This window comes from Episyrphus balteatus, chromosome 1, assembly GCF_945859705.1.
Source record: "Episyrphus balteatus chromosome 1, idEpiBalt1.1, whole genome shotgun sequence".
In the NCBI taxonomy this organism is placed as follows: Eukaryota; Metazoa; Arthropoda; class Insecta; order Diptera; family Syrphidae; genus Episyrphus; species Episyrphus balteatus.
In genome coordinates this window covers 124986020-124999405 of record NC_079134.1, presented here as the reverse complement: position 1 = coordinate 124999405, position 13386 = coordinate 124986020, and the positions used below count along the sequence as shown (strand labels likewise).

General features: G+C 30.0%; 1 protein-coding gene across 1 annotated transcript in view; it reads right to left on the bottom strand.

Annotated features, from left to right (window-relative positions):
- The window catches only part of LOC129906812 (uncharacterized), a 331394-nt gene extending 318323 nt beyond the window's left edge, over positions 1-13071 (bottom strand). Inside the window, 2 exon segments of the mRNA XM_055982740.1 lie at positions 3287-3478; positions 11851-13071. Of these exon segments, the coding sequence (XP_055838715.1) occupies positions 3287-3478; positions 11851-12772 (1114 nt within the window). The 5' untranslated portion in view covers positions 12773-13071.
- Positions 13072-13386: the final 315 nt, after the last annotated feature.

The following is a 13386-nucleotide window of genomic DNA, read 5'->3' as shown; positions in this document are numbered from 1 at the left end:
CTAAAAACGCAGTTTTGTTAGAATCAATAAGAGTACACACCAAAATTAAACGAAATCGTTAGAGCCGTTTTCGAGAAATTTGAAATACCTCAAAAACGTTATATGGGAGATATGCGTTAAATTTGAGATATTAAAAAAATAAAAAAAAAAGGTCCTAGGGAATTACGTAAAAATCATCTGTGCCAAAAGTTTCAAGCAAATCCATCCATCCGTTTAGGCCCTAGCTCCATGTACAGATGGACGCACAGACGCACAGACCGACGGACGGCATGACGAAAACCACTTTTTTGAACTTCTCCATCATCGTAATGTTGGTTTTGATTAAAACCTCGATTTTTTTTTCTACACGAAACCAATACTTGCCCTATAGAGCAAGTAAAAAATATTAATTGCTACTGAAAAAAAATTGCATTAAGAAAACAATTTATTGCAATTGAAAAATATTTCCATTGAAAAAAATAAATATTTATTGCAACTGAAAAATTTATTGCAACTGCAAACATAAAAATTTTGCATTAAAAAAAATTTGTAGCAAATAAAAAATTGTTTGCATTGAAAAAAAATCAACGCATAATGTGTGCATTAAATAATTTTTTTTTAATATTACAATTTTGGAGATTTGACCATACATTAGCTACTTTACTTTACTTGCAATAAAAATTTTATTTTCAATGCAAATATTTTTCAGTTGAATAACAATTTTTAATGCAATTTTTTTTAACATAATTTTTTAAAAAAAAAAAAATATTTTTCAGTTGCAATAAAATCTTGTTTTCAATGCAATTTTTTTTCAGTAGCAATAAATATTTTTCTTTAATTTTTTTTTTATTTGATATAGGTAAATTTTTGTTTTTGAACTTCAAGAGTGACAGCATTGAACTCTGAATACTTTCCCGACGATAATAATAAAATGAAATCTTTTGGAAAAGAAAATTTCGTGATGTCCGCCATAAGCAATTATGATTTAAAGCCAAATATAAAGATAAACTCGACGTTTTATTAGACTCGTATGTATTGGATTATTATAATCCATATTACGATGAAGGTGTAGGCACATAATGTACATACATTGATTGAAACTTCACCTGCAATTCACATTTTTACCTTCCAATGTCATGAAGAAATTTTATCTGTCTTAATTTTGGCATGTTTCCAAATGTCAAGGTCTACACAAATGGATGTGGTTTGAAGTTTTTATGTCAGTTGCCAAAACTATTTAAATAATTGGTAATGGGAGATTAACCATGTACATTGTTAGTGATTAGATTAAACACCTTTACGTAAAGTAAAGGGTAAATAATATCAATAAGAGTGCGCTTTTAAAATGTGTTTTTTATGCAGACCCAAATAAATACTTTGGTAAGTTCAATTACATTCCTTGTATTATTTTGCGCCAGCAATACTTATTGATGATTACAACAATGCAGCGTGGTTATTAAAAAAAAAACTAGGTAGTAATAGGTATCAATAAAAAAGAACTACGCCGCCATTTTTATTTTCTGTTAGCATTTCCTTACTCTCTCATTTTCACTCTCTCTCCTCTCTCTTCTGCTGTCTCTGTCTCTCTGTCAACAGCTCACCGCACGACAGTGTGCACAACAAATGGTTGTTCTAATATTTGCTTTATCTCTCAGTTTCTCATGACGCCTTACCCGATTCAATGTTACTATAAACACGTGCTTAAATCAAACAATGTTTTTGAAGTAAAAACTTCTTTAGTATCGTAGTGATTTGAAACAAGATGAAACGAAATAGCGACAGGAAAAATCAATTGATTATAACTTTTTTGTTTCAATAGATAGATAAATGAAATTTATACTATAATTGTACAAAATTTCAATTAATTTCATATTTAAAATTCTGAGATAACGGTGAAAAGATGTTCTTTTTTGTCGACTTCCAAAAAGGAGGAGGCATTCAATTCGTCTGTATTTTTTTTTTGTGTTTGTTACCTCATAACTTTGGACTGAGTGAACCAATTTTGATAATTCTTTTTGTATTGGAAAGCTGGTGGCTGCAATGTTCAGTTTTAGCCATGGGAACTATTAGAAAAACCATAAACCCTGTTTTGATCCATGGACGTCGGTTTAGTTTTTTGATAAAAAAAAATTATTCTAAACACGTTATATCTTTTGATCTAGAGCACATACAAATTTGGTTAAAATTTGATACGCATATGCGGTTAATATTACCTTTCATTTAATACTTCACACATAACGGTACGTGCTCTACAAGTTACACAATCTTAAATTTAAAAAACTTGAAAAATACCTCAAAACACCTGTGGAGTTCTGTTGCCGATGACAATGGATTTAAATGGTGTTAGAAGAAAAAAGATTTTTGTTTTGAATAATTTTTAAACTTTTTGCGCATTGTAAAAAACTAAGTATGGATTTATTCTTTAGGAAAATTTGTAAGCTTTTTAATGGCGTACTTTTTTTTTTTTCAAGAAAAAATGATTTTTTAAGGTTTCACTTCGACCACGTCTGAATTGCACACATGATTTTTTTTTTCTGTTCTTTAATTTGATATGGTGCCGATTGTCGAAAAAAAGCAATGTAAAAATGTGTGCATTAAATTTTTTGTTAACAGTCGTCGAATTTCTAACAACTTCAGCTATACATAATCTATAACACAATTTTTTCAATACAGAAAATTTTTTATTGGAAATGAAAATTTTATTTTAGTGCAAAATGTTTGTATTTGCAATGAAATTTTATTTTAAATAATTTTTTTTTTTCATTTACCTACAAAAAATTTCTTTTTAATGCAAAATATTTTTAGTTGCAATAACTATTTTTGTTTTTCGATGCAAATATTTTTCAGTTGCAATAAAATTTATTTTTTCTTTGTACTCACGCGAGCGGTTTCAGGAGACAAGTCGCTCAAACGAAATCGTCCGAATAGAGTGATTTAAATTTTTGGGATAATAGCGATTCAAAAGCTTTTTAGTTCATTAGAACCGAATTTCGAAAATCAAAAACGTAGATTAAAAACTTACTCACTAGCACCTAAAATAAGAAAAGTAGGTATGTCATTTTTTGTATTTCCATTTAAATATCAGTTTATAATTTTCATTGGCTTTTGTGACACTTTTGTTACTTTGTTATAAATATGTTTTAAGTTATTTAAAACTAAAAAAATCAAAAAGGAGTCATACATTTTGTTCTAATAAAATAACCCTTCGCTTTTCACTTTTATTTTACTCTAAAAACACTTTATCCCATTTTTTCTCTTAATTAAAGTTTAACTTAAATTCTATTATATATATTTTTTCTTCACTTACCTGTTTTAATCAATTTGAAGGTAACATTATTTTGGGATTTAAAAGCCTCAGTCATATTAGGATGTCCGTAATCCTTTAGCACCCCATTGTAGAAAGCCATACTGGCCTGGGGGCTAAGGGAACCACCACGTGGTCCCCTCCACCCAAAGAAGCTACGTCCTTTTTGCCCACCTGAAGATTTTCCCAAGAAACCTATATAAAAACACACACACAGTAATTGTCCATTGTGTTTTTACGTTGCAATTGAAAAAAGGGGAGAAAGAGAAGAAAAAAAAACATCAATATAATTAAAGTTTTGAAAATCATTGACAAAAATCAAACTTTTAAAACAAAAAAAAATCAAAGCAAAACAAACCAAAAATTAAAACAAAACAAAAAAATCAAAAATAACAAAATAAAAGGTACTTCTTCTGCTATTGCAAAAAACTTCATTCATTAATAATATTTTTTTTTTTTTTTCATTTCTCATGGAATTGATGATGATGGGATTAAGTTTATATTTTGTTCTTTATGGATGTTGTTTTTTCGATATTATTATTTGGGGAAGCTGAAAAAAAAAAACAAACTCAATTTCAAGATTATGATTGGGTGAAATTTCATTTTTAAATTGGACAAAACATTTATTATGAAATTATTATTATGTCTGCAATGAACACATACCTTTTATAATATATTTATTTGCAAGCAATTGTATTCAGGTAATAATACACAAAAAAAAAAATCCTTTGCTTTTGAAATTCCAAACAAAGACCAAATTAATTTGAAATTAAATGAAAAGGAATTTCAGTTCAAATAATATAATTTGTTTTGATATAAAAATATTTACACATTTTGACAAAATAGGTACATATAGCTTTTGTAATGATTTCCTGTGTATATCTTTGTTTACAAGTAAGGATTCAATTTCAAGTATAATTGAAAATAATACATTATAACAACTCTTTTGTGATTTTAAATATTTCATTTTTCTCTTCATTAATTTTGATGGTATTTCATTGTGATTTAATTTTTTTTAACAATTTCAATATTAAATTAAATACCCAATCCACGATCTGGTTGAGTGAAAAAAAGAAATTAAATATGGAATTCAATTTTTGGGTTGTACTAAAAATACGAAATAATGTACAAAAAAAAGTGTGTGGGAATATCAGAGATGGAACTCCTGTGCAAACTTAACCTAGCAATGAATTCCGAAAACAAATAGAGCAACAAGAAGCAGCGGTAAATAGAAATTTTAAAAGACTACAGTCTTGAACTACCCTCATTCTTGATAACATTGCCATAATTCCGAATCTGGATGTGTTCATAAGAAGGACATGTAGCTCAATGACAAGGACGTCAATTTCTAGAGGGAGTTGGTGCGTCAAATCTTGTAGTTCTTATTTTGACGTTAGATATTATTCAATGTCCAACGCAACATTTCAAAAAATCAAATTGCCCACAAAAAAATTGTGGAAAAGGGGGTGGGTGCCAAAAATCGCGTTTTTTACAATTTCTGTCAAATGTAGACCTAGTATCGAAAAAAAAATTACGTACAAACTTTGAAGACCTACAAGATATACAACATCATAGGTATAACCTCAAAAATAGTGATTAAATTACAAAACAACGATTTTTGCTTTTTTATTTTTATCTTTTACAAAAATCGTTGGATTTTAAGAAAACTTGATTTAAATTAATTTTGTAATGTTTTTTAACCTTTTTTTCAGGAAAAAATATTTTTGAAGTGAAAACTTCTTTAGTATCGTAGTGATTTGAAACACGATGAAACGAAAAAGCGACGGGGAAAATCAATTGATAGATAAATTAATGATTTATCTAATCAAATAAACTAGATATAATTGTACAACATTTCAATTAATTTTATATTCAAAATTCTGAGATAACGGTGAAAAGATGTACAGGCTCTACAAATTACACAATCTTTAATTGAAAAACTTGAAAAATACCTCAAAACACCTGTGAAGATTTGTTGCCGATGACCAGCCACCAGTGTAGGAAGTACAGTAATCTCAGTTTGAAATTTCGACATGGTTGGCTTTAAAAAATTCTTACTTTTTTTCTAGGCATTATACAAATATAATTGAAGCATCATATAATATGTGAAATAATAAGCTTTCAGATTATATAAAATTTATTATAAGTTGTCAGTTAAAAAAATGGATTTAATGATGTTAGAAGAGGAAAAAGATTGATTTTTTTGTTTTTTTTTAATGAAAACTGGGTTTGAAAAATTCTAGCTTTTTGAAGTGAAAACTTCTTTAGTATCGTAGTGATTTGAAACAAGATGAAACGAAAACGCGACACGACTTCAACTTGTAATAACTTTTTTGTTTGAATAGATAGATGAATGAAATTTGTACTGTAGATAGATAATTAAATAAATTATAATTGTACAAAATTTCAATTATTTTCATATTCAAAATTCGGAGATAACGGTAAAAAGATGTTCTTTTCCAACACACGTTATATCTCTTGATCTAGTGCACATACAAATTTGATTTAACTTTAATACGCATGCTGATAACATAACCTTTTATTTGATATATCACACATAACGTTACGTGCTCTACAAGTTACACAATCTTAAATTGAAAAAAATTTAAAAATACCTCAAAACACCTGTGGAGATCTGTTGGCTATGACCAGCTACCAGTGTAGGAAGTACCGTAATCTCAGTCTGGAAATTCGACATGGTTGACTTTAAAAAATTCTAACTTCGCTTGTAGACATCTTTGAAATAAGATTTATACATCATTATACAAGGTGAAACAATAAGCTTTCACATGGTATAAAATTTTGTATAGGTTGTCAAACAAAAAAATTGATTTAATAGCATGAGAACATAAAAATAAATGTTTTTTTTGCTTTTTGGATGAAATTTCATCGAGTTTAAAAATTTCAAGCTCTTTTTGTAGATGTCTCATACATCTGATCGATATATATATTTTGAGCTAAGACAATAAGCTTTTAGATGGTATACATTTTTTTATAAATTGATAGGGAAAAAATGCATTTGATAGCGTGAGAAGACAAAAATACTTGTTTTTTTTTCGCTTTTTTTGATGGAAATTGATCGAGTTCAAAAAATTCTAGCTCTTTTTGTAGATGTCTCATAGACCTGATCGATATATATATTTTGAGCTTAGACAATAAGCTTTCAGATGATATAAAATTTATATAGGTTGTCATATAAAAAACATGGATTTGAAGGTGATAGAATAAAAATAGGTAGATTTTTTCTATTTTTTTTTTTTGCAAGAAAAATGATTTTTTAAGGTTTCACTTCTACCACGTGTGAATTGCACACATGATTTTTTTTTTTTGTAGATGCTGTATAACAATGGTTGATATAAATATTTTGAGCTGCAACAATAAGCTTTCAGGTGATATAAAATTTATTATAGATTGTCATAAAAAAAAGTTGGATTTAATGGTGGTTTTTGCTTTTTCATGAAAAATGATTGTTTTGAATAAATTATTTTACTTCTACCACGTGTGAATTGCACACATGATTTTTTTTTAATTTTATTTTTAACGATTTAAATTTGAAAAATAAGATTATTTTTCAATCAAAAGGTTACCTAAAAAATTTTGATTTTTGAAAAGTTTGGGATGTTGTTGTTTCATGATTTTTAAGATCGATTTTTCCATAAATGACATAAATACTGGTCAGCCAGATTTTTCCATAGAAACTAAATAATAATTTTTTTATGAACTTTGAACTTCTGAGTTCGTAAAAAACACGCCCACCCACCACCGCCTTTCTCCCAATTTGTTTGTGGACAATTTATTATTCCCCTTTCATTAATACCACCATCCTTATCCTGCTAGTAATTTCAACTTTTGTCTCTGAAAACCCGATTGGCACTGATCTATATAAGCTATTCCATGACTCAAAAAATAGAAAATGTACAAAAATTCTCGTTCCCATTTTACTGGAGTAAATTTCATGTTCAAAACTAATTATGAGTGATGGTCAAACGAAATATTACTCACAATATTTCATACTAGTCTTGGAAACGTATACCTACTACGTACGTGAAAACAATATTGTCCAGCAGGTTTGATAATATGAGATTCTCGTACGTTTTATTACATGTCTAGTAAACGATGTCCACAGGAGTAAGTAATATTATAAAGGTAGGTAGATACATAAAATAAACCATACAACATTTTTACTGATACCATAAATCGATAGTATGATATTATTTGGTTCGGATTTCAGAATTTTATAACTTTCACAGGAACAAAAAAAATCGTAAAAGATTTTATGGTGTTTTCTATTACTTGTGTGCCGTTTATCACCCTTGTCTGGGACTAACGAAGCCGGAAGAATCAATCTTGAAAACTAAACGGAAACTATATATGACAATGAATGCCTTTGAGAATTGAAATACAAAAAAGAAATGCCAGATACTGTCGATTGGTCATTCAGCACTCAAGCATCGCGAAAAAGAAATAAAATACATAGGATATCTAGAAATTGAAACACATGGTTCATGTATGAGAAATTGAAACCCCATAAGAGCTTCTGTAGTATATTGAACAAAAATTTTCAATTTATCTTTGGCAATGGTCAAAAACTTCTGTAGATGATATTTCCAATTATATACCTACAAATAATGCTTTTTCTTATGACATACGCATCGAAACGCATAGATATGCGTGTTTTTTAAGGCTTTTATTTGATTTTCCAACTCAAAACACAAACTAATGATTATAGTTGGTATAGCTATGCACACAAGAAGAAAAACTGTACGACCCAAGTTGGGTTCCAGATAAAAATGATGGACATTCTAGAAAGGTGGACGTTGCGGTCAAGATTTTTATAGGAAGGAATGCAACCAGCTTCACTAAGAACACTGATTGTAAAAAAAAAGCGCCACTAGAGTGAAAGGCAGTAGTAGTTGAAATTTCGATGATGTTTAATGGTATTCATTCATTCAGTGATCGAAATATCCACCAATCAGTTTAAAAGCTCCGTTTTATACCACATCTATGTAATAGGCAGAAATAAGTAATTTTCTTATTAAAATTCACAGTCTAGACAAAAATAGTATAAAATGAGTTTTAAAAAAAAATTTTTCGCCTATTTTTAATTTTAAAATCGATTATTTCAAAAACTATTGGTTACAATATATTGATTTAAAAATTAGAATTAAATGTAATATTTTGCCTTTCGGAAATGGTATCATTTATTACTGTAAGTGTTGCCGTTGTTTTTTAATATTTTTTTTTTATTTTGATAATTTTTTTTTTAGAAAACTGCCCGTCCCACCTAAACGGGGGGTTTGATTTGGAAATAAATATTATTTTAGAATAAATTTTTAAAACAGCATGTTGTTATAAAAACATATACTTTAATTTGATGTCGAAGTTGGGTAAATGACGAAAAACACGGAATTTTTTAACTTTGACAGCTTATAAATTCTAGGTGGTTTAACCGAGTTACATGTTTTATACATTGTTGAAAATGTATGTTTATTTCCTATCAGAAACTGTAAAAAATTCGAAAATGGGTAAAAATTTTAGGAAGCTAGATTTTTTTCAATGGGTGAAGGTAAAAAAAACCGTTTTTTGCCCCTAACTCCAGATTTTGGGGGTTTTAGGGACTTTTCAAATACCGTTTCGTAATCAGTGCGACTAGCTCTACAAAATGTGATAGCTCTCTGCCCGCGTATATTTTAAAACCTCATTTTTGTAACACCGTGGTATTTATCAACATTTAATTCAACGAACTTATCATACGCAACCGTTCAAACTCTACATCCGAATATAAGAGATTTAAATTTGGAAACGAGTATTAAAAATCTGACAGTCAAACCAATTAAGTGAATAAGAAGTTTATGATTAAGAAAAAGAGTCGGAGATAGAACGGAACCCTGCGGCACACCAATATTTATGTAGTGAATATTTATTTTAAAATGATCTAACCTCACTTGTATTTAAGGATCAAAAAGGTTTTTAACCACGGTCTTAACCACGAGCATGAATTTTCTATAAAAGAGCCTGATTCCATACTCTACCAAATGCTTTGAAAATATCAAAAGCAATAATCCACTAACTATCTCTAAAGCAGTGTTCTACTTTTCGGTGAGCTATGAAATAACACTGTGCTACAAAATAGAAAAAAATTAAATACACCCCACAAATTACATAGTGTAGGCTGTTCGTATGGTCGAATAATGCATGAAAATATTTTTGTTGTATTTTTGGAACCCTCCATTTTTTTTTTTTATTTACAAAAACCATTTTTACAGACCTTACGATGTAATCTATCAATATCTCAGTCATTTTTTTAACAATTCTCAATATGTTATATGTTTTTGGAAAGAGGGTTCCCAGACCTTTTGAATGATGTATACAAGTCTATTGTTTAAACAAATTAAGTGCAGGTTTTCATCCCATAAATCTTGAAAAAGTGAATTTTTCTTTAATTTTTTCAACTTTATCCACTTTTTATTGCACAATAAAACAAACAAAAAAATAAATTTAGTTTATATTCTGAAAGAATATTTATTAAGGCACATATTGGAGTATTGTTTTATTGAAATTGACCAAAACTGCGGAATCTATGCTACTTTTTCGTAGCTAGAAAATATGGCATATCATGATGTGAATTGCAAGGTGCACAATAGGGTGCTCGTTATTTTAAAATAATTATAATTTGTATGCTTCTAAGATCTTATATGGTTTTAAATAAACTACAAAAAATATTCCCCAAGTTTCAAGTCTCTAACTTAACTCTAACTCGTGCCGCCAAGCGGTTGAAGTTTCTTTTGGGAATAACATGGGGTTTCATGGACCTTGTTCGATCAATTTTAAATTCCAGCTAAACCATTTGGTCAAAAAATTTTAAACTTTACAGACTCAAACTTTATAAGTGTAGCTATGATTTGAAAATTTTTAAGATTTTTAGTTGTTATAATTTTAGAGATTTAGCTTGGTAAAGAAAATCATTTTTTTCAGACTTTTTCAAAAAATCGCTTTTTAAACGTTTAATGCCAAAAAATTAATAACATACATTTTATTGACAAATAAGCATGGTATGTATATTTAAAATGTATGCTTTTGTTCTTCGAAATATTTCATGAGTTGACGGTTTATCAACGTTTATTTGACATTAGAAAGAAGGGACATTAGTGCAGTTGAACCGTTATAGAAAGAGAACAGTGTTCACTGAACACCTTATATGGGCTACATTTTCATATACAGAGCTAAGTCCAATAACGTCCCGTTTCTGCTTGAACCTCGTAAGTACATTTTTGTTTAAGATTTTTTTTTCTGTTAAAATTTTCTCTAGAACTTAAAAAAAGAATAGATACAAAGGTTTTAGTTTAGAAACATCTCAATCAATATGTCATAAACATAACTTGATTTCCTTTTGTTCAATTCATAATTTTAATTTTTAGAAAAATGTATATTTCTTTTAAGAACAGAACAAAATTTGCTATGTAGATACGTGGTTCACGCAGAAACGGGACGATAAGGAGCGGCTTAAACGACATCCCGTTCTTAGAGTTATCAAAGAAACTGGCCCTCCTGGGCCCTATTCCATAAACGTTGACAATGCGTAAATTGTAAACTTGACAATTGTCTTAATCCTGTCCCATAAAAAAATTGACAAATTTTGTAGAATTGTCGGTAAATCTGCGAAAGTTGTCAAAAATTGGGATCATAAAAAAATTGTCATGACAATGAATTGTCAGGGATAATTTAAAAATTGTCACAATTTCCCCGACAAATTTTTCCTGACAATTTTTTTGTAGGACCGAAAAAAATATAAAAATGACAATTTTATCGGCTAGTAGTTGACAATTCTGACAGGAAAATGAGTTTCGGTCAAGAATTGATAGTGAGGTGACAAAACTCGATAGCATCAAATTTTGAATATTTACATCTTCAAGGATACTGTACAAGATTCTGGAATGCAATTGTGTGAAGTTGAGCTGCCATCGAGTTAACTTTGTCGAGGGAACTGATAGTTGAAAAGACGTTTGAGGGAAGCATTATTACCGATGGTGCTGCTGAGCTTTTGATATTCTTGACAAAATTCAAACAGATCGAATCGAACTACAATTGCCAAACAGCTTGTTGTGGTATTAGCCAAGGATGTCACAAGGAATTCTTTTTTCCCTCAGCGCTAATTTAAATAAACCCTGTACAATTGACAATTTCCTATTTTCAATTTCTAAAAAAAATAAACAAAAGCAGACACTCTGTCGTCTAAAAACAGATATACCTATACAAAATTACACAGAAATGTTGATTGATCTAAAAAAACAAACTCATACAAACTCCAAGCATAAAATTCAAACCAAACCAAACAAAAAAAAAATCGCTTGCTTTTTTGCATGTTAAGTGCAAACCATTTTCCACGCGAAACCATTTTGTATACAAAAATTTTTTTAAGTATTTCAATTTTACTCTGCTTTCAGTTAATTATTTCATTTTTTTTTTTAATTTTTAAATTTTAGTTGAACCAAACTCATGAAAAAGCTGTAAAAATAAAATTTCCAAACTAAGTTTTTGTAAAGTAATCTTTTGGGGGCACCTGTCACCTTTCTGGGGCACACCAGTCGTCTTTTTCTCACTATCATAATCGGCGCTTTTCGATCGTGAACTTAAGGCTTCTTTAGATCGTGACGAAGAACTACCAGCCTTTGGCGATCCCATATCAAATCCACCACTAGCTCCATCAAAGCTGGCCGACGATGGTGAAAGTGAATCAACCGCAAGATTCGAAGATGATGCCGGCTTTGGGTGTAGCTTGTAAACTGGCTCACCAGATTCAAAGAAAGCATCAAAATTTCTCTCTCGAAGATTTTCGCGGGTAAAAGTCGGATTCTCGACGTGTAAATGAAGATCTTCACGCAATCTCGCCGATTCGTTTATTTCACGCTGCTGTCGGCCTAAACGACCCAGGGAAATGTTAAGTTTTGGACGTAGTTTGCTTTTTGTTTGTGGGGACTTAGGTTTTGAAGACGGCGTTGCCGGACGACTGGTCGACAAGTCAGGACTTGGAGGTTCCAAATATATACTGGGGCTGCGTTCGCGGGATATTCCATAGTCATCTAGGTAGGGATCATCGGTGGCGGGGGTTTCGGGATCGTTTAGGCCATATGGTTCGACAGCTGAGCTGGAGTCATTGGGATGGAATCGATTGGATGAGGAGGGACGGGAACGTGATGACTCATCATGTGCAGAGGTGTGCATGAGTGGCTGCTGTTGCTGCTGCTGCTTTGTGGTACGCGGTGACGGTGGTGGTTTGTGCAGTGGTGCAGGACTGACGAGTTGTTTTGAAGAAGATGCCTGTTGTTGTTGTTGTTGTTGTTGGGGAATATCGTGTGGGAATAAGGTTCTGCCGTAGTTTAATACAAGAGGATCGTGGAGGCAGTCCAAGGTTGGTCGCGGTTTGATTCTTGGCAATGCTGGACCGTATGTCATTAAAATGAGTTCATCAGCTGGAAATATTACATACATTCCTGGCCTCCATGTGACATGGCGACTTTTGACTGCAGTTTTATATGTTTCTTATTACAATAAATGAAAAGTCCTTTCTGGTAAACTTCAGCTTATAAAAGGTAGGTAAATTAGATCGCAGCTTAGAAAGTATTGAAAAAAAATGTCTTTTTGTGTCTTTTTTTTTTTGTTTGCCTTACATAAACTAAGTTTTAAAATATTTTAAATTTTAAAATAAACTTATTTTGATGCAGGATATAATTTTTAAATTAAATTATAATTTTGTAAAAAAAAATTAAATAAATTCAACCTAAGATTTTGTCTTTTTTTTTTTTGTTAATAAGTCCTTACACGTACTTTATTGTAAAATATCACAATCTCGTTAGATCTCTTTTGGTATTTTCAGGGTCAGAAAAATATTGACATCATGGTGAAATCTGAAAGAAAAACAAGAAAAAAAATTATAATTAAATTTTTTGTTAAAATGTTTAGATTTTTGATTTAAAAGAACGAAGATTCAAAATATTATAAAAATCAAGAGAAAGGGTAAATAAATCGACCTTAATAACCCACTCTGGTCTTTAATTACCTATAATTTTGCATTAAACATATAATAGAATTGCTTATAAAACCTC